The 22,646-nt window shown below is 46.3% G+C and overlaps 1 protein-coding gene across 15 annotated transcripts in view; it reads right to left on the reverse strand.

The window, feature by feature from the left end:
- The window catches only part of LOC147616168 (putative ubiquitin-like-specific protease 2B), a 165,781-nt gene that overhangs the window by 125,021 nt on the left and 18,114 nt on the right, over positions 1-22,646 (reverse strand). For 5 of the 15 annotated variants that reach the window (XM_086778800.1, XM_086778810.1, XM_086778805.1 and 2 more), the window contains 4 exons: positions 12,229-12,431; positions 12,047-12,134; positions 11,812-11,923; positions 11,643-11,708 (listed from right to left, as the gene is read on the reverse strand). In XM_086778800.1, the coding sequence (XP_086634926.1) occupies positions 11,643-11,708; positions 11,812-11,923; positions 12,047-12,134; positions 12,229-12,336 (374 nt within the window). In that variant the 5' untranslated portion in view covers positions 12,337-12,431. Of the gene's footprint in view, positions 1-9,929; positions 10,004-11,642; positions 11,709-11,811; positions 11,924-12,032; positions 13,696-22,646 lie in introns of those variants that run through there. The other 10 variants (XM_086778803.1, XM_086778802.1, XM_086778804.1 and 7 more) reach the window with 9 other exon arrangements.

The raw sequence follows: 22,646 nt of genomic DNA on the forward strand, positions 1-22,646 counted from the left end.
CAGCAGAAGCAAAAGAAAGCCGCAGACCGTCACAGACGTGATTTACAGTTTGCATTGGGTGATTGGGTTCTTTTGCGTTTTGAAAAGGCTAGACTCAAGAAGATGAAGGGTAAAGAGCGCTTATTCCCTAAGTTGAGCATGCGATATTATGGGCCTTTTCAGGTTTTGGAAAAGATTGGTGAGGTAACCTATCGATTGAAGTTACCAGATCACTGGAGGATTCACAATGCTTTTCACGTGAGTCTTCTTAGACCTTTCCGTGGGGATGTGCCTGAGGATGTATCAGATGAGGCTCAGCCGCCGAAAGTTGAGGAACTTGATGAGGTTCTGATTCCAGAGCAGATACTGGCACATAAAGAAAGGAAGGTACGAGGTAAAGTTTCGCGTCGCTATCTTGTGAAGTTCAAGAACTATTCACCGATGGATGCGAAGTGGATGGAGGAAGGTGACTTAACAGATTCACCTCAGGTTTTGCAGCTTTATCTCGATGCCTTTGAGTTAGAGCCGACTCTTATTGTGGCTCATTCAGGTTCAGCAGAGCATGGGTCTGGAGCATTACCTGATGCTCAAGAGGGGGGTAGCACCTCCACTCCCTTGTTACAGACAGGCTCAGATGACATCTAGAGGTCGCTTGGTGCAGATTTTATCTCAGCCGAAGGTACTGAGGCTGACAGTACATCTGTTTATGGGACTTCTATGATATATGTGTACTAGTCACATGGAGATTTTTGTGGATATGTATGGTTCACAGTGGTATACAACTTGGACTATTACTATGCCATTGGTTTGCAGTGAATATTGATACATGTGTATGGCTTAGAGAGATTGGGACGCTGATCTTGTCATATTGTATATTTCACTTTGGATATTTTGATTCATCACCAGAATGCAATCGAGGACGCTTGCCATTTTTCAAGAGGGGGGTATGTCATGGCCCTGTGAAAATGGAACAGTACAAGTGTGGGCATGGTGGTTGCAGAGTCAGAATATTTTATGATTCACATGGGGGGTGCCCGGACAGAGTTTAAGATGTGTGGACATCCCTAGGTGTGAAGGGGGGAACTAGAAACATTAAACTTTAATGTTTATTAAAGTTTGCCCCTAGGCCTTAGTGGCCCTAAGGACTTATTAAAGTTTGGGGCCCTAGGGATTATTTTGGGAAAGAGGGCCACTTTTGGAGTGTTCTCTCTCTCTTCTCTCTCTCTCTCTTCCCTTTTGGGAGTCGTGGAGCAAAAGGGACACACAAGCGTGGAAAAGCAGGAGGAAGCTCTAGGCGGCTGCTGAAGACTGGTTTAGCTGCTGTTTTTCTGTGAACTGTGTGTTGAAGAAGGCTGTACAACAGCCGTACAGTACTGTACGACTGCAGGTATTACTGTGGACAGAGAAGCGCAGGGCTGTGGGACTGATACAGCCGCCTGCAACTGCTGAATACAGGCTGTACAGTGCTGTACGACTGCAAGTACAGCTCTGTACTTTCTGCAGGTACACTGTACGGCCAGTTCTAGGGCAAGTACAGGTGCTGGACAGTACTGTAGTAGCAGCAGGACGGCGCAGGCAACCAGTAGCAAAATCCAGCAGGCGGCTACTTCTGATTCCCTGCAGAAAGACCGTACCGTCAAGTACAGGCAAGTACAATCAAGTACAGTGCTGTTTTTCAGATCTATACTTTCAAGGACAGCATAAGAGTGAACATCAGGAGGAGGGTACTGGCAAGTACAAGCACATGTGTGAAGCAGGGTTGTGGATACAAGTGCCTGCAAGTACAGATTGGTGCTGTTGCTTCCTCCAGTGCTGTTTCATGAGCTGAACTTGGTAAGCTTCGTTTCCGTTCATCTATCTCTCTTTCTACTGCTTGATGTATGTTTTGCAGATATGAGTTATCTGGCCCCTTGTGAGAGGAGGGGTATGGCAGATTGACAAGAGTTGAGACAGAGTTTGGACAGCATATGTATGTATGAGCTGAGATGATGTATCATGCACTTGTGTTATGCCAGATGTATGCCCATGGCTGGCCTGCTTAGTGATCTTGGCTGATCAGAGGGAGGCACAGTGTGTTATTTGGAGACACAGATCTGTGTGCATAGATCCTCTGTGCTAAGAAGGATTTGTGGGCCGTCAGATTGGATATACAGGTGTAAACTCTTGGCTGATCTGTGTGTTGTACTCAGCCATTCATATTATATTAATTGAATAAAGAAATACCGCAAGGGGCGCCAAGCTTTGGGGCCAACAGGTGTCGCTGTGTTTTCAGATTTGGGCACTCTAGCTCCAATCTGCTTTGTTTTCACATCTAGACTACAAGTGGACGGGTGATTGCTAATCTACCGCACTCTGGTTTCTATCAGAGGCCGGTTTCAATATCTCTGCCTGGCTACTTCATATAAAGTTCTTGCATATTCATGCCATGCCTCAGGTGTTGTGATAGGTGTGGTGGCTTTCGCTCATGGAACATCTTCCACGCCCTCTTGTTGTCCTGCCCCAAAAATAGTTGGTATATCTCCATCTCAAGCTTGGCCACGTAATACCGCCGCTTCTTCCGCACAAGGCGTTTGAAGAGCGTTCTGGCATGTCTATGTGTGTGGATGCCAAGGGTGATCTCCCGCTGCAGGCGGTCACGAGTCTCGCGACTTTCATCATCGTACCAACCATTATGTGGGGCCGTGTGGCGAGGAGGGGTAGAAAGAGGGGGGGTATACGGGAAAGCTTATGCTGTTGAACCATGTAATACATCTGCCAACTCTTTCGTAAGCTCATCAAGTGGACTGCTCAGGTCAAGAGCGAACATACCATCATATACTGCACTGCCATATACCCTAGAGGTCTCCCGAGTAAAGTGATATCTTGGGTATCTGGTATGACTACTAGAGGGTGGTGTGCCTCTAACATATCCACAAGTCACAAAAAATGTCAAATATGCATGGTCTGCTGCTATCCCAATGGGTCTGCCTAAAATGGAGAGATCATGTATATCATGTATCAAGGTAGGTGAGCCCATCAGGTAATCCACTGTACTAGCTCCTCCCTTTTTGTTCCAACATGTGAGAGCATCTGAACCTGGCCAACGGGATAGGCCATTATAGATAACTAGCCCATGTTCACTCCCCAAAGCTAGGAAGTGTCTCCCATATTCTGTCACTCCTGTGTCCTAGGCAGATCTCTGCATCCCTATCTCATCCGCTGCTAGCTCGCGATACATGGACTCATCCGTAGCATAGAGAGCTGATTGTTCCCGCCATGTACGTGCATTAAAGTCCCCCGTTAGTAGTACGTCTCCCAAGCTCGCAAATCTCATGATGTCCTCGTACAGTGGCATATATGGTGATTCTCCCGGCGTAGCGTATCTGGAATGTGCCGGTGGGAAGTACCATACTGCAATGTAAATGTCCCAAGGTCTATTTGTGCTCACTATGATCCACATGTAGCGTGCGTCTGCACCTCTATGCATCACATGTACTACCTCCCGTAAGTCCTCCCTTAACAATACTGCTACCCCCCCACTTCCTCTAGTCCCCCCTGCTATGCGTGGTTGCGGTCGACATACTGATTCCCATCTATATCAAGGAACCTCCGGTCCCATAGGCCGTGCCCCGTCAGGATGAACAGCGCTCCCGAATGAACACTTGCCCATCTCTGTATACAGCCCACTTCCCCTCCTTACGTGCTTCAAACACTGGAGGCATGTTTTCCTTCCGGTGTGCTACCTGGGCCGGCGTAAGATCCTCATCTAGATAAATTTTCTCTCCCGTAAGCGCGGCCCTCTTAGCGAGAAAGGCCTTCTTCTTATCCATATCTGCAAATTTCAATATCCATGCTCGTGCTCTGGTGGCATCCTTTCCCACTCTCCAGGCCTCTACTCTGAGAATCTCTGTGGCTCCTTTCTTTTTTTCTTTTTTTCTTTTTCCGAAAGAGACTTCTATTAAGTATGAGAAAAACATACAACAATCACAGCTATAACCCGGAAGAGAATAGAATCACCCCAATATGTAAGGTGATTTCAACCACTGATGAGCATCATGATGCCATGTATGACCTGTGGTACTAGAGGAAAAGAAGATGCCATGGTCCCACTCCCGCATAAATATCACACGCTTCGCCTGCGCAGAACGAGAGGGCCCCTGAATGCGAGCCCAAGTAGCCATAAGAGTGTGGATGATATCACCCCATATAGTACTAATGCACTGACACCCAAAAATCTGGACACCCTCAATAGCCTCCGTGCATCTAGCTCTCCAGATCTGCCATGCTGTAATACTAGCAATAATCTCCCAACTGGTGTCAATCCTCTGTCTAGGGGGTGTATAATCGGAGTGAGGAACATCCTGCAATAAACCATGCTGGGCAATACCTCTACGAATGAAAAAAACAGAATCTATAACACTTCCGTCATAAAAAAGTTGCGGACCGGACTGGGAGAGCCAAGCAACTGCCCCCCAAGTCACATGCATGGCTCGGCCACTCAATTTGCCCATAAGTTGGGCTACAGGACCCCAAATCTGCTGTGCAATGCTACACCCCCATAGACAATGTTGTACGGACTCAGAATCTGCCGCACATCTAGGACAGGAAGGTGCTACATCGAAAACTAATCTCCACTGATTGGTGGGGAGACCACCATGTCAGAATAACCAAAAGAAATGAGAGATCTGGCTCCTTCTGTATGAGTGCCAAAGTCTATGCCAATATCTGCGCTGTATCACTGGAGAAATATCATAGCTCTCCCAATGAGGCCTGAGAGTAGGGATCCTATATGCATCTGTCGAGTGAGGAGAAGCCTGGCATTCCGAACAAAGAAACTAAAAAAAAGGAAGGCTTTTCAAAGGATCGAAGGCATCAATCCACTCCCACTCTCCTCGATCCCACTGAAGATATCTGATAGGACTGCCACCATATAGCCACAAACACCAAGAACCATGAGTCACTATCTGAGGAGAAGAATCAATGAACCAGTGCTTCCCCGAGCGACCAACAATCCTCACTGGACTAAGCCTAGTGTTTGGTATGATCTCCTCCATACTACATCTCCTCAATCTACCACCAGGCATGATAGAATACATGAGGAAATCTGTATCCTCCTGGCCTGGCAGAGCAATGACCTGCAGAGGTATGCCTATCCTCGAAAAAACTCCCAGCCAACTCGGATGATAGTCTCCGTGAAAGGTCCCAGAAAGCCACTCATGCGGAATAGCTGCATCAATCTGATCAATACGAATGCGAGAGCCCCTAAGATGCTGAGTGGATGCAACTCTCCGATCCTCCGGAAGACTCTTAAAGGTCTTCCAAGCAAGAACTGTGTATACGCATCTCTCCCATCCTGACCATTGCATATAACGAGATGCACCAAAGTGGCCGACCAGCCTCATCCCTAATGAACTCGTTCCACATAATAGGTTGTCGGTCAGCCTCGTCGAAAGACCTAGGAAGTCTTTGTCGCAAAAAATATCTCATGCTTCTCCATGCTCTGACAATGGCTGCAATAAGAGGGGAAGATGGTGCCCTAATATCAGCCTCTGTGAACAAAAAACGTGTGTTGGGCATCCAGTCTCTCCCGACCCTGGGTGTACATCTGGAAATCTGAGACAAGAAAAAATCCTTCCAAGGCTCAGTGCCTGGTAGGAAACCTCTGACCACAAGTTTGCAAAGCAACGCCCTGCATTGAACATCCGGATCGATAATATTCAAGCTCCCCTCTCTATTGGGCTGAAAAACTGTGAGCCAAGCGACCCTGGCACGAGTGTCTGAGGTGCCATCCAAGCTCGGCCAGAGAAAATTTCGGATCAATCTCCGCAATTGGCCAATGCACGCACAAGAGAAGCACCAACAAGAGGAAATAAACCAAGCTGAGGCAAGCAAAACGTGATTAGCCACCAAAGCTCTGGAGGCTAAATCTAATCTCTTGGAGCTCCAATGGAGGAGCTTCTTCTGGATACTCATAAGTACCGGAGCAAACTGCTGTGCAGGAGAAATATCAATCCCAACTTGGCATCCCAAATATCTAGCAGCACATCCTCTGCTGATCCAAGTAAAACCAAGCTCTGCACCGCAATCAACTCTCGGTGAATCACTAACCCAAAAACCAACAGATTTGTGCCAATTAATGAGTGCCCCTGCTGCCAAACAGAACTCCTCTAGTGCTACCCGGAAGGAACATAAGCATATATGTGAAACCTCCAAAAACAGGGCTGTGTCATTAGCTAACTCAGAGTCGACCAACTCCTCCTGACTACGAAGAGGCAACCTCAATCCTGAAATACCAGCAGTGGAGCGGAAAAAGATGCTCATGGCCTCTGCAACTATGATATATAATAAAGGGGCTAATGGGCAGCCCTGTCGTACTGAGCGAGAAATCTGTATCCGCTCTCCTCTATCATCGCAAGCAAGAACTCTACTGTGGGCATCACGATACATGCATGAAACTCCCTTTATCCATCTCTGAGAGAAGCCCATATGACTAAGACTACCCTCAAGAAAGTCCCAATCCACTCTATCATAGGCCTTCTCAAAATCCAAGAGCAGAATGGCAAAGGGATGATTGCTCGCTTTAGCCCATTCCAAGGCCTCCCAAAACGAGAAAATGTTATCAAAGATGCTGCTGCCGTGTAAGAATCCATTCTGGTTATCATGAATAACATCCTGCAAAATTGGCTGCAGTCTGATGCTCACTGCCTTAGCAAGAATCTTATAGGCAGTCCCAAGTAAGGTGATAGGTCTCCACTGGCAATCAATTTCTTATCCCCGCTCTTAGGAATAAGATAAATAAGTCCCTCAGTGAGAGAAGAAGGCATAGAACCTGTGTCCCACATCTCCTGCAAAGCCGATGTTATCTCAGCCCCAATCTCATCCCAAAAAGTAGTGAGAAATACAGGGGAGAGGCCATCCTCCCCTAGACACTTACCATAAGGTAAGGCATGAAGAGCATGACTGAACTCCTGCATAGAAAAAGGGGCATCCAGAGCGGCACACATCTCCTCGGTGATCAAATGTAGCAATGCAATCCAAACCTTCCTCTGTGCCCTATGTCTCAGATCCGAATGCGGCTCAGCACTAAGAAGCTGGCAATAGAAATCGGTGGCAATCTGTCTAACCATGAGAGGATCTGAGTGAAGAGTGCCATGTGAATCCTGCAACTGCCTGACACTATCTCTGGCATGAGATGGGCCGTGAGAAGCAAAGAAATGTTTGTTACATCTGCCACCCATCTGTGTCCAAAAGGATTCCTGGGCATGAAACGATACTCCGCGCGCTGCTCAAGAGAGTGATGAAGTTCTGCTCTAATAGTACATAAAGAATCTGCAACCCATTGAGCATGAGGATGTTTCTCGTGCTCTTTCTGCAAGGCAGCCAATCTACGTCTAATAGCCCTTTCTAAGTCCAAAGCCTCTTGCCTCTTAGACAGGGCACATGTGTGATAAAAGTCACTAATATCACAGAGAGCAGAGGCCACGCTTTGAGAGGCCTGTAAGAAGTCATGAGATCTCCAAATATCAAGCATACGACGCGATAGTTCTGCATCTGAAAACAAATGATCAGGGATGCGTACATGAGGTGCTGATCCATGGCAATTCGGATCTCTAATACATAAAACCACTGGGCAATGATCCGATTTGGAGGTGCCTGTAGCAATCAAAGTATGTCCACCTCTGTCAAGCACCCAATCATCCACATAAAATCTGTCTAACCGTGCATAGATACATCCTACATCTCTTCTCCTGTTAGACCATGAATAAAGAAGAGTGGATGGACTCCTCAAAATGTCATCCTCATGCCAACAATCTCTACCATGAATGGAGAGTGTAAACCTCTCCCAAGACGCTCTTTCAAGAGGATGCACCAAGCCCTCATGTCCACCTCTTTTATCCGTTGGCATCTCAACCATGTTAAAATCCTCACCAATAATCCAATGGTTGGCAAGAGGCATCAATGTAGTGAGAGATTTCCAAAAGGCAATCCTCTCACCTCTATGGTTAGGAGCATAGAGGTTGAGAATACCAATGCGTGTAGTACGCTGCATAAGAAGGATCCACTGCACTCTCGCAGGCAAAATGACACCATGTCCAATGATGCAAGGCAAGATCAAAGCTGAAACAGAGATACAAACACCACCCTTGGTACCAACAGCCGGTGACGAAAAGGTGTGTCCTGAGAGAAGCTTGCGTGATCTCCCACACTGACTAGCATCCAGTTTATGCTCTTGCAAGAGCAATATATCCATAGGTCCACCTGACTGCACAATGAAGCTGGGTTTTTACAATTTGTTTCCGTTGATGCGGAAAAAAACCCCCAAGACCCTGAATGTTCCAAGGAGACAATCCTCATAAAGACTCAGAGTAGGAACGACCAAATCTCGTGGTCGACAAAGGACCCCCTTTAGAGGCGGAGGTACGTCTCGCATAGGTAAGGGAGGGAAAATGTGACGATGTAAACCTTACCTCTCTCCCACTCCGGGGAAAAGCCAGGGCTATTCCTCAGAACTGGAGAGGTACCATGACAATGCGAATGTGCAACATCATCCTCAAGGGTGCAATCATCCTATAACTGTAATGCAATATCCTCCTGTGAGGGATCCAGATCATGTGCCTGCAAGGCCTCATCCTCCAAAAAAGGATCAACATCCTGTGAGGCAAGAGCTGCATAGGGGTTAGGGTGCTCCATAGGGAGTGTGGGTGAAGGGGCAGGTACGGGGGTCCGAGGGTGCCTGCCATCCCAATTTCTAACCACAACCCAACGCTAGCAGCTGGAGTCTCGGCATCTGCAAAAGGCCTCTGATGGCCACGACCACGCCGCCTCCTAGCATGGCCCCTCGATCTGGGACAATCTCTAGCAATGTGACCCTGTCGACGACAAATCCGACACTGGTCAGGTCTGCCTGCAATCTCCATCCTCTCGCGGAAATGAGATCCGTCAGGTCTCTGAAGCATAAGATGATCATCAGTAATCGATGGATCAGGAACAAGCACAAGGACCCGGGGTACACCATCAAGAGTGGCGGTAACGGCCGCGGAAGCTGAGGCGGGAGAGCTCGGGAGGATCGGTACCTCTAGAACTTGGCCAAAGGATGCCCCTATGGAAGCTAAAAGCTTCCAATAGGACCGAGGAAGAGTAGGGAACCGTAGTGAGACCGGGGTAAGGCGCTGATCCTCCACCACTGGATCAAAGCCCACCTGGTACTGAAAGAAGAAAATCTTCCTAGGACCCAGAGGAAAGGGGCTGCTAGCCAAAGCCTAAGAAGTAGCTTCTTCTTGGGGAGTACCTTTCTCCCCCCCACCTTGTAACCCGTACATGTAGGGCTCTGGCTCGCCGTTTAGCCTCTTCTTCAAGGGTTGCATTCATCACCTCCACTTTATTGTCATGCATTCCCTTGTGCTTTTTTACCACATCAATCCACTTAGCATTTTCTTCCACCTCCGCCTTGGTGCACTGTGCAACCTCGGCGAAGGTTTTTATCTCCTTCTCCACCTGTATTTTTAGTTCTTTTATTTCCTCCTGCGTTTGAGGTGCTGCAGCCATGCCTTGTCGAAGTTAAGCAAGAAATGCAACAAGAAACACATGCCTGTTTGGCTGAAACGTATGCAGACATGTATGCAAAGATGAAGGGCGAGACGAAGCCCAAGTACGGGTGGAACTGCAGGTTGTACAAACTCTTTTGCAGGCTGAAATTAGAAAAGAATTGCAAGAGGAAATGCATGCAATGATTGCAGAGAAAGACAGTATGATCTTGGAATTAAGGGCAGAGCTGAATGCATGCAAGGAAATGTTAGACAATCAAAATGCTCACGCAGGAGGCATATCTCTGTACTGACCAATCTGTGTATCTCATCATACATTGTTTCATCGATTCTCTTGGATGTCTTCCCCAGTGGCTTTCACCCCGGGGAGAGTGTCCATTCCCTACCTTTTCTCACATAAAACTTCTTAACAGAAGAGAACTTTACCGGTGTATGAAATGCAGCATCAGCGGCTTCTCCGAGTTCGGCGGCAATCTCCTCTTCCTCCATGTTGTTACTTCCTAAGAGAGAGAGAAATGAAATGAAATGAAATGATATATTAACGTCTCTAAGAGGCCATAGTGGCCTATGAGACCAAAACTGAGAGTACATCTGAAGTTGGTGTCTCATCAAAGAGAACAACTAAATGAGACTAAAAAGTACAATAAACTAATTGTCCTACAGAAATAAGATAGAACTGTAAGACTCCGAGATGATAATGAGTAGAAAATACTGGAAAATACTAAAAAATGTATATCAGGTAGATCCATGTATGCTGATCAGTTGAAGTGTTGCCCTCTCCTTAGATCAAGTATCTCCGCCATGGGGCTGTCTAGAATGGAGAGGTCGTAGAAGCGAGGTAGGCGCCTCCGATGCCGAGCAATAATGGCTCTGATCTGGCGATGGTGAGGATGCCGTGGTCGGGATCCTAGTGGGCGTGGCCGACGAGCACGACATAAGATAATTGCTCTATCAATGGTGACTCCCTGGGAGCGTGCTCGGTGCCTTGATGGCCCAATGGAGGAGGTATCAGGAGGTGTGTGGGCTGGGTTGCTGGTGCTGGTGCTGGTGCTGGTGCCGGTGCCGAAGAAATCTGTCACGGTCCTCTGTCTAGGTACATCATGGCTCGGCCTCTTGTCTGCCAAGATGGTCTCTCTGTGTCTCCTGAGCTCAAGTAGAAACAATCCAAGGCATCTTTGATCCTCAAACTCCATGACCCTGCATAACGGCCCAAAACCCTCTCAAAAGAGGCGGTGATATCTCCCTCGGATCTCATAATAGACTGTACATCGGCAAATGTAGTGTTCCTCTGTCTCTACCTCCTGGTAGCATAGTTGACAAATGCGGTCATCCACGATCTGATGCACATATCGCCGTCTCAATCCGCAGCTGGTGTGATGAGGTCCGGATTTGTCCAATGGCACAACGTATCTGTGGTACTAATGACTTGCTCCGAATCATGCGGGCAATCATCATAATCAGTGGTCTCTAAATTTGCCTCCATCCCTCATCTGTCTCTCTCTCAAATCTGTGATGTATACTGGGCCCCCAAATTGGAGCTCCGTACAGGAGGGTCGGTGTGACAAGCGTATCAAATAGCCACAATTTGCTGCGTGGCTCCTGAAACTGTATGTGTGCACACTGCCTCTCAAGTGCCCCCAAGGCTGCATGCCCTCGAGCTAATCTAGCTGCTGCTGCCTCGTTCAGGGAGAAACGCGTCCTGTGAAAGTAACTCCCAAGTAGACATATGACCTGACGTACTCTACCGGCTCCCCTCAGAAAGTGAATTGAGGCTCTGATCTCGTCACCCATGCCTGTGTGGTGTTAAACACCATAACCTTGGTTTTCCCAGGGTTCACTATCAGATCACTATCCCCACAGAAAGCCTGTAATGCATCCACGTGTCTCTGTAATCCCTGCTTCACCCCTATCGTGCTGGTCACCCTATCAGATAGTCCGCCTGGAGCTCGGACTCTCCCTGTCAGAGACTCATACAAAGCATATATCCCCCACTGCATATCCTCGGGTACCTCAATGTCATGCAATCTGTGCATAAGCCGAGCACGTGGTACGGTATCTTCCCCAAGTGCCGAAGAAGCTCAGAGAAGAAATGGGAATAATGCCAACAATTGAAATACTGTAAAATAAACAGAAGTATACCTTTCACAGCGATTTTCTTTTAGCACTTCTTGCTCCAAACTCATCCGAGCCTGCTCATGTGGTTTCCTGCACAAGAAGCACTACAAAATGTAATGCAGTCCTTAGCAGCATGTATATAACGCTTGCAAATTTGAATTTGTTCCTCTTTTTTTTGGCAGACAAATCGTACACTTTCCGAGGCCTCCACAAAGACATGTAGCCATTAGAAAGAGAGGTAATTTTGGTCCAATTAAGACTGCTGATATTTGTTATCAAGGTATAGCCTTTACTACATGGAAAATCTGCACTACTAGATTGCTGTTAGAACACACAGACATGTCACAAACACACTTGCAAGCTTGCTGAATGGTTCACCAAAAGCCAAAAAAAAAAAGGAAAAAAAGGTTTTACCAGTCGAGACATACCAACTATGTCATGAAAATCCTTCAGTTTTGACTTGAGCCTTTCTACCCCAGATTCAGTCAGATCCAGTTCAAGCATATCGTAACCTGTCTGGTGTTGGGTAAATCCTGCCCTTTAATCTGGCACTTCCACAGGTATCATACCATTTAACAAAGAATTTACACCATAGACAATAAAATCATACCTGTTGGCACATACTTGAACCAAATCCAATGATCTCATTCAGTGGCCACTTAATGACAATCTGATTGTGGCTATCATCCGATATCTTCAAAGTAATATGGTCAGTCATAAAAGTGAACTCAAGAGAGTGGAATTGAACACCGTTTGTGAGCAACAACTCTTCTCCAGTAACAATAACTTCTGTAAGTTTTCTGCCAAAAACTCCTGCCAAATAAAAGAGCCCTTCACCAGACTATGTATACTCTTTGATATGGAATGCTTACGGAATTTGTGTTAGTTTCTTCCCCACACCATCATGCCATGTGATGCTTGCCTTATTTCTCATAGAGTTTGTGGCAAAACATTCCTATTCTACCCCTGTTCACTTGTCTTCGCTCCTTGCCCAATTATGTAGGCCGTGAGCTCAGTTAGGCCCATGTTGCCTCAGGTTCTAAAAAGAGCTTCTGACAATATAGCCTCATAATTTTGATGCCTGCATACATACTCAAATACTATCATGGTGCATTGGCATCCATTGGGATATGAAGTCCAGCTCGATAAAATGGCCATTCTTTTTCACTTCAGCGCTTCTTCACATGAAAAAAGACTTCCTCCACTTCCAAGTCTTGCTGAAGAAATGAGCATGAGTCCCCACACCTACTATCCCTTTCCCTTAACACACCGATAGGTCCCCTGCCAAAACTAATCATGTGTGTTGCGAGGCCCTTTTTTTTTCAGAAAGGAGACTTCTATCAAGTATGAAAAAATTTTACAAAATGGAGATTTCACACCAAGAAAGGTGGAGATCTCAACCAATCAGGAGCCCTGTGCTGCCAATAGGGTCCCGAGTGAGAGGACGTGAAAAAGATACCAATGTCCCACTCTCTCATAAACTGGCCGCGCTTCCTCTCCGCAGCTATCACCAGCCTGGACATTTCCCAGTCTGAAAGGGGTCTGGTGGACTCCAGGATGTTTAAATATTTGGAAAGTACAAGCTTTGGGAATGGGGGATTATCCTAGAATACAAAGGACCACACTCCTAAAATTTAGGAGAGTTCCTATTTTTGGCCTGACTCCGATGGAAATTCTGTTCACGTCATTACATCTGGAATTGAGCAGATACCAAGAGTTGGCAAAGTGCCTATGAAAGAATGTCTACTAGTTGTTATATTTTTAGAGCTAAAGATTATGGGAGAATCCATCTCTTAGATTGGGACATGTGGCAAGAAAGTGGATCAAAGTGAGACAAGTGGCCTGACACTTGTTAGAAAATGGATCAAAATGAGACAAGTGGCCTCACACTTGTCACTTCAGCTATTGTGTGGCTCTCCACTTGTCATTGTAGCCTTCTCTTGCCATTTTAGCTCATGGGAGGCCCAAATCTATAAATTGGAGCCCTCTCTCTTCATTAATAGAGGCTCTCTTGCTGCACACTAGCCTCTACCACCATTGAAGGTTTCTCTAATGATGACTACTCTCTTTCTCTCTCTCTTGAAGGCTGCCCATGAAGAATACCGGCTGTTGGGGACTGTTTTGGAGGCTTCCATCGCGAAGAAATACTAAAGGCAAGGGTATTCAATCATTTATTATGATTTCTAGCCATTGTATGTGTTGTACCAGCATTTGTACTTGCCGTACTGGCTGTACCAGCCACTGTACTTGCTGTACCAGCCACTGTACTTGCTGTACTTGCTGTACCAGCCACTGTACTTGCTGTACTTGCTGTACCAACCACCGTACCGACTGTACCAGCCATTGTACCTGCTGTACCAGCATTTGTACTTGCTGTACCAGCCACTGTACCGGCTGTACCAGCCATTGTACCTGCTGTACCGACTGAATGGAGAGTTGTACTTTCTGTACCCTCTCTATTGCATGAAGACCCGTGGTTTTTGGGGAAGAATCAGTACCCACACGGAGGTATATGGATTATATTGTTGGCTCGGAATTTCTACAGCCTATGTTCGGGCTTGGTTGCCTCGTGTTGGGCTGTGTTATGGCATTTGTATATGGATAATCCGGCATCTCCCGTGGGGAGAGTAAGGCCCTCAAAGCTTGTACATGATATTGTTCTCCTCGGGTAATAAAATACTCCAAGGGGGGGGTCGGCCCATTCCGGCCTCTATGCGGTGTCACACGTGCAAGCTCCATTTTCAGCATTTGTGGATGTTTTGTCCAGCTTTATGTTTTATGCAAAGTGATGATGGATATGTGTTAAGGCTGTGGCCATGTTTAAATGTTTTAATATGCATTGATGGTATCAACAAGTGTGTCAAAGGCCCTAGTCCCCCGGGCACCGCCGCTGCGAGTTACATTGGTATCAGAGCATAGGCTTTCTTGGAAGCGGAGGCTTCCTTCTATCAATAAGGAAGAGAAAAGATCTGGAGTGGGGACCACACTTACCATCATTGATATTAAGCATGGCCAGCCACTTCAGAGCCTATGAAGCAAGAGCATGAACAATAGACAGCTTGATCTAAGGATTTATGAATTCACAAAATTTATCTTGGAAGTATGGAGTTGGCTTTATGTGCACACGTTTAGCACTCTTTCCATATGGATATTGTGGATTATATTATCAAGCTTACAGGCAAGCTATATGGAGATATATCTCAAGATATCTTAAGGATATGGTGACGAGATATTTCTTTTGGCTTCATGACCAACCTGGCAAAGAACAGCTAAGTATACTTTGAGTTTGCAAAGTTGGTGCTTTTGCTATTTACTATGAAGTGTTTTTGATGTTCACTAACCCTTGTATAGCTATGCAAGGAGAAAGGTGTTGTTGTTTGCCTTGAGATGGTTTCACGAAAACATTGCTTATGGCTCCCTTTAATGGGATGAATTCTTTTCATGGCTCCCTTTATTGGGATGGAATATATCTATGGAGATTTCTTTCTTGGACGAGATTTATATAGATATTGGGCTTAACAGGCAATTTCTATGGACGAATCTGTTCGAGTTTATAGAGAAGAAATCTTTGGTTATCTCATGGATATGATGCTTTTATGGATTAAGTTCACCTCTACTCCAAGGTGTGTGGTTAGCACGGAGTATGTGGTAAGAGTTATGGTATACAAGGATTATGGTATACAGGTGTATGGATTCCTGGACTTCTTTTCTAGGAATTTGGATCCATCCTCAGGTTTATGGATTATGTTTATGGCTCCCTTTTACTGGGATGGATTATTCTTTTTGGCTCCCTTTATTTGGGATGCATTGGACTTATGGAACTCATGGTTCACTTACCTTGTGTAGTGTTCTCTTGTCCTACGTGCTCTCTTGAAGATTGTTTCTACCATGTGAGGGTGGAACAATAGAGAGCAGATGGAAGGGAACCATGGGCACTTCAAAGGGTAGTGACAAGCACAACATACCCTGTGTAGTGTTCTCTTGTCCTACGTGCTCTCTTGAAGATTGTTTCTACCATGTGTGGGTGGAACAATAGAGAGCAGATGGAAGGGAACATGGGCACTTGAGAGGGTAGTGTGAGTTGGTGGCCGAAATACCTATAAACTATGTGTAGCAGAAATGCGTATGGAACACCAGGTTATCTATGCCTGCGAGCGATTGTTTTCAGGACTCCTTGTTTAGCCGCCCTGTGTAGTATTTCTCTTGACCTAAGTGCTCTTCAAGATGTTGCTACCTTGCTTGGTAGAACATAGAGCCAATGGTAGAGAATATGGGCACTGAAGTCGGGCCGGGCGTCAAGGCAGCTCCTTGGTGATCTACATCGACATACCATTGTTTTCTAAATGTTAAATTTCATATGCATTGGCATGGATTATGCTATCTGGACTTATGGGACTGTTTTGTCTCGCCCATTTATCTTGGGACATGATTTTGATATTGGTATTATGGAGACTTATTTAGTCTCGCCCATTTCTTTGGGACATGGAATCTTCAGTTATATTGGATTTTTGAGACTGTCTCGTCTCGCCCAATCGATGGGACATGATTATATCTTGAATATATGGCTTGAAGCTTAAAGTTGCGGACAACTTTTAAGAAGTTGGGGAGGATGTCACCAGCCTGGACATTTCCCAGTCTGAAAGGGGTCTGGTGGACTCCAGGATGTTTAAATATTTGGAAAGTACAAGCTTTGGGAATGGGGGATTATCCTAGAATACAAAGGACCACACTCCTAAAATTTAGGAGAGTTCCTATTTTTGGCCTGACTCCGATGGAAATTCTGTTCGCGTCATTACATCTGGAATTGAGCAGATACCAAGAGTTGGTAAAGTGCCTATGACAGAATGTCTACTAGTTGTTATATTTTTAGAGCTAAAGATTATGGGAGAATCCATCTCTTAGATTGGGACATGTGGCAAGAAAGTGGATCAAAGTGAGACAAGTGGCCTGACACTTGTTAGAAAATGGATCAAAATGAGACAAGTGGCCTCACACTTGTCACTTCAGCTATTGTGTGGCTCTCCACTTGTCATTGTAGCCTTCTCTTGCCATTTTAGCTCATGGGAGGCCCAAATCTATAAATTGGAGCCCTCTCTCTTCATTAATAGAGGCTCTCTTGCTGCACACTAGCCTCTACCACCATTGAAGGTTTCTCTAATGATGACTACTCTCTTTCTCTCTCTCTTGAAGGCTGCCCATGAAGAATACCGGCTGTTGGGGACTGTTTTGGAGGCTTCCATCGCGAAGAAATACTAAAGGCAAGGGTATTCAATCATTTATTATGATTTCTAGCCATTGTATGTGTTGTACCAGCATTTGTACTTGTTGTACCTACTGTACCAGCCACCGTACTGGCTGTACCAGCCACTGTACTTGCTGTACTTGCTGTACTTGCTGTACCAGCCACCGTACCGACTGTACCAGCCACTATACTTGCTGTACCAGCCACTGTACCTGCTGTACCAGCATTTGTACTTGCTGTACCTGCTGTACCAGCCACTGTACCGGCTGTACCAGCCATTGTACCTGCTGTACCGACTGAATGGAGAGTTGTACTTTCTGTACCCTCTCTATTGCATGAAGACCCGTGGTTTTTGGAGAAGAATCAGTACCCACACGGAGGTATATGGATTATATTGTTGGCTCGGCATTTCTACAGCCTATGTTCCGGCTTGGTTGCCTCGTATTGGGCTATGTTATGGCATTTGTATATGGATAATCCGGCATCTCCCGTGGGGAGAGTAAGGCCCTCAAAGCTTGTACATGATATTGTTCTCCTTGGGTAATAAAATACTCCAAGGGGGGGGTCGGCCCATTCCGGCCTCTATGCGGTGTCACACGTGCAAGCTCCATTTTCAGCATTTGTGGATGTTTTGTCCAGCTTTATGTTTTATGCAAAGTGATGATGGATATGTGTTAAGGCTGTGGCCATGTTCAAATGTTTTAATATGCATTGATGGTATCAACAAGTGTGTCAAAGGCCCTAGTCCCCCGGGCACCGCCGCTGCGAGTTACAGCAGCCCTCAAAGATCCCTGGATTCTGGCCCAGGTATTAAGTATGAAAAAATTTTAAGTATTAAGTATTAAGTATTAAGTATTAAGGAGACTTCTATTAAGTATGAAAAAATTTTACAAAATGGAGATTTCACACCAAGAAAGGTGGAGATCTCAACCAATCAGGAGCCCTGTGCTGCCAATAGGGTCCCGAGTGAGAGGACGTGAAAAAGATACCAATGTCCCACTCTCTCATAAACTGGCCGCGCTTCCTCTCCACAGCCCTCAAAGATCCTTGGATTCTGGCCCAGGTAGCCATGATGGTGTGAATAATATCACTCCAAATCCTGCAAAGACATTGAGAAACAAGAACGGGAGTACCCTCAATGGCCTCGGTGCATCTAGCCTTCCAGATTCTCCAGGCTGAGATGCTAGCAATAATCTCCCAAGAGCTGTCTAACCTCTATGCCGGAGGGACAAAGTGTGAAAGTGGCAAATCCTGAAGACAACACTGCCGAGCAACTCCTTGCCTAACCATAATGGCCAAGCTCCTGTCAGTCCCCTCCAATCTCAACTGAGGCCCAGACTGTGTCAACCAAATGATAGAACCAAAAGAAATGATAGCATCCCTCTTAATCCTACCAAAGAGGTGTGCAATCGCAAACCAAACCCTCTGTGCTTCCCTACATTCCCATAAACAATGGTAAACTGACTCCGAAACTCTTGCACATCTAGGGCAAGCTGGGCAAGCACCAGTAGCTGACCTCCACTGATTGGTGGCCAGACCACCATGAAGAGAAACCTAGATAAAGGAGGAAATCTGTGGCTTCCTATAAGAATGCCACAATCTCCGCCAAAAAACCCTCTGAATGTCAGTCGAAATGCCGTAAGATTCCCAATGGGGTCTAAGAGGAGGGACACTCTGAATGTGTCCCAAGATAAGATGTCTGGCATTCCGCACCGTATAACTGAAAAAAGGCATGCTTTTCAAGGGGTTACAAGCATCCTTCCACACCCACTCACTGGGGTCCCAATGCAAATGTCTGATAGGGCAGCCACCATACAACCAAAGTCTAACACTCTGTGATCATCCTGGGGGGGGGGGGGGGGGGAGGGGGGTTGGTCAACAAAGACGTGCTTTCCTAACCTACCAACAACTCTGATTGGACGAATCTGGGGGCCCTCAACAAGGTCCTGTACATCACATCTCTCCAACTGCCATCCATCCTGTACAGAAAAAAAGACTGGTACATCATCCTCCCTAGGCAAGGGGAGACCCATAACCTGAAGAGGAACACCTGTCCCAGAAAAAACCCCAATCCAAGAATGATGACGGTCTTCCAAAAAAGATCCAGTAATCCAGTGGTTGGGAATGGCTGCATCAATCTGTGCAATCCTCCGACTAGAGCCTCTCAAATGCTGCGTGAGAACCAATCTCTGTACCTCGATGAGGCTCTGAAATCTCTTCCAAGCCAACACTGTGGGGCAAAGGGTCTCCCAGCCAGCCCAAAGAGTATGCATAGCTGCCCCAAGAGGCCTACCATGCACATCTAAGATCAAATCATTCCACAAAATGGGCTGCCGGTTAACTTCCTCTGCTGAACGTGGGGGGATGTGTACCAAAAAACTCCTCAAGCAGTCCCAGGCCCGTAGGAGGGACCTAACCAGGGGGGATGAAGGGGAGCGGTGAACTGCATCCTAAAAAATAAAGCGTGAGCTGAGAGTCTAGTCACCTCCGCGAACAGGGACACACTTCGTGATCTGTTGCATGAGAAAGTCCTTCCACGGCTCAGTGCCTGGAAGAAAGCCCCTAACAACCAGCTTACACAACAAAGCCTTACATTGCACCTCACGGTCAATGATATTCAATCCCCTGTTGTGCAGGGGAGATGTCAATGCCCACCTGACAACCAAGGTATCTGGCAGAGCATCCTCTCTCAATCCAAGTAAAACCAACATCTATACCCCAATCTGCAAAAGGAGAATCACTGATCCAAAAACCAACTGACTTATGCCAATTGATAGAAGCTCCTGCTGCCAAACAAAAGGCCTCCGAGGCTGTCCAGAAAGCACATAAACAAGCATGTGAAGCCTCAAGGAACAACGCCGTATCATCTGCTAACTCAGAGTCCAAAAACTCTTCCTCCGTACATAAAGGCAGCCTGAGACCCACAACACCAGGGGCAACCCGAAGAAACCTGCTCATAGCCTCAGCTACAATGAGGTACAATAAAGGGGCGAGGAGACAACCCTGCCTCACTGAACGGGAAATCTGAAAACGCTCACTGCGCTCCCCACAGGCTAAAAAAGTGCTATGAGCCTCCCTGTATAGGCAAGACACACCTCTGATCCAGTTTTGGGAAAACCCCATGTATGCCATAGTGCCCTCCAAAAAATCCCAATCCACTCTGTCATAAGCTTTTTCAAAATCAAGCAAAAGAATGGCAAGAGGCTGCTGACTAGACTTTGCCCACTCGACGGCTTCCCAGAAAGAAAAGATGTTATCAAATATACTCCTTCCTTGGAGGAACCCATTTTGGGAATCATGGATAGTCCTTTGGAGAATCGGCTGCAACCTTATACTCAAGGCTTTAGCTAAGATTTTATATGCAGATCCAAGGAGGGTGATGGGCCTCCATTGCTTGATGTCAGTCTTGTCCCCACTCTTGGGGATAAGGTGAATCAGCCCCTCCGTGAGGTATGGAGACATCATACCCGACAACCACATTTCCTGAAGGGCAACAGTGATAGCATCTCCAATATGATCCCAAAAAAGAATAAAGAAGGCGGGAGAGAGACCATCATCCCCTGGGCATGAACCACTAGAAAGAGCATGCAGTGCGTGAAGGAATTCCCCCTTCAAGAAAGGGGCAGCCAAGGAAGAACACATAGCATCTGTAATGAGCCTGGGCATGCACTCCCAAACTTTCTGCCGTGCCACATCTCTCTGAGGGGAGGGCACCTCTGCAGTCAACAAAGACCGATAAAATTCTGAAGCAATACCCCTCACCTTATCAGGCTCAATCTGAACCTCACCCTGTGAATCCTGCAAGTACCTCACAAAATCCCTGCTATGGGAAGGCCTGTGTGCTAAAAAAAACTCTTTGTTGCAATCTGCCACCCATCTGAGTCCAAAAGGCCTCGTTCGCATGAAAGGCGAACTTCGCATGAAAGGCGAACTCAGCCCTCCTGTCCATGGCCAACTGCAGCTCTGCTCTAACTGTGGTCAAGAGGTCTGTAATCCAAGTCACATGTGGATGCTTTTCATGTTCCCTCTGAAGAGCAGCAATCCTACGCCTAATAGCTGTCTCCTTGTCCAAAGCCTCCTCCTTCTAGACAAGGCAGTGCTATGATAATGATGGCTGGTCCTCTCAAGAGCTAGCGCAATATTATGACGAGGATCAGGACCGTCACAAGATCTCCATCTCTCTCTGATCTCAAGGGAAATGTCAACATCTAGATAAAGAGAATCCCCGAACTTCGTGATGCTTCTTAACTGCTTGCGTTTACCTTGCTCGGACCTATACACCCCTTGGGACAATGCCCTTGAAAACTACGACAATGGCCATGTGGTACAAGGATGATGCCCGTAGGGTGGAGGTTGGTCCTCGCATGATGAAGGTGGGGTGGGTGTGGCTACTAGTCAAGGAATGACTACTAGTCTGGGTTTGGGAACTTTACATATTCTGATGTGAAGCTGTGGGACCTCATGCTCTAATACCAATGTTGCATGTGTGTAAGCCTTACTGTATTGACCCACAGCCCTAAGCCTGATTAAGAAAGAGGAGAGAGAAGAAGAGAGAGATCGTTGGTGTCAGATTTTCTTGCATTATATGATACAAAAAGGTGACTGAATGACTTTACATATTCAAGGCCCTTGGTCTACCCCAATAGGGTGACCTCTGGCCTTCTACATGCCTTAACTGACTTCTAGACTTCTAAATTCTTAATGATATGATGAATATGCAAATGAATGACTTATGCTTATATATGATGGAAGGGTTGCCGGTCGGCTAGATGCCGCTACTATCGGCCAGGTGTTGGACAAATAATATTCATATAATTTCCTTTAAATGTTGCGTTGTCCTTCAATGTTGCCTTCACACTAGCGCCTAGCCACCTGCTACTTCAACCGCCTTGCTGGTTGCCGACTGGGTAATCATGCTACTAGGGATAATGTTGTTCATGCTGAGGATTAGCCATGGCATGGGCGTGCATGTGACAAGATGCTACTCCCATCTTTGAGGACAGTACGCAGTACCGAAGGCTTTTGGGGAGGGTTGTGGGTTCTCTTATTCACTTGACTTATACCAAGCCCAACATTTCTTACAGCGTCAGTGTTCTCAGTCAATTCTCTTCCACTCCTCGACATTCTCATTGGCAAACCATTCTCAAGGTTCTTCGATACTTATCTAGTACCTTGGACTATGGTCTCTCTTTTAGAGAAGGCACTGAGTTTGTTGGATACTCTAATGCTGATTGGGCAGGTAAACAGGAGACCAAGTGGTCCACTTCTCGTTATTACTTCACTTTAGATTCTGGCCTCATTTCCTGGTGATCCAATAAGTAGGATACAGTCTCAATTTCTCATAGTCACAAGGGACGGGGGACGGTAACGAGGGACGGGGACGGGGAACAGCCATAGGTAGGGAACGGGGGCAGGGGAGGGAACGGCACTCAAAAAATACTTTTTTTAAAAGTTTTTCTACTCTACACTTATTCTACTTTGGAAGTACATCAAAATGAGCACAAATTTACACTAAAATGATAAGCTTTTGAGTCATATTAACAAAATACGCCGATCAAAGAGTGAAGGCATTGACGGTTGATTGTATTAATAATTAAGTAGATACAAAATGAGTCAGGACTAAGCCTTAAGGAGGCACAATACATGGAAGAACTCAAATGAGTCAATGACAAAAAGTGCTAAAGCCTAGAGGCTAGAGGCTAGCGCTAAGTAGTAAGGCCCATGAATCATGATCCATGAATGATCATCCACGTGAAGTGCTCGCCTCATGGTCATGGGTAGCTTGT

This window comes from Cibotium barometz, chromosome 39, assembly GCF_041138505.1.
Source record: "Cibotium barometz isolate CiBa-2024 chromosome 39, ASM4113850v1, whole genome shotgun sequence".
Classification (NCBI taxonomy): Eukaryota; Viridiplantae; Streptophyta; class Polypodiopsida; order Cyatheales; family Cibotiaceae; genus Cibotium; species Cibotium barometz.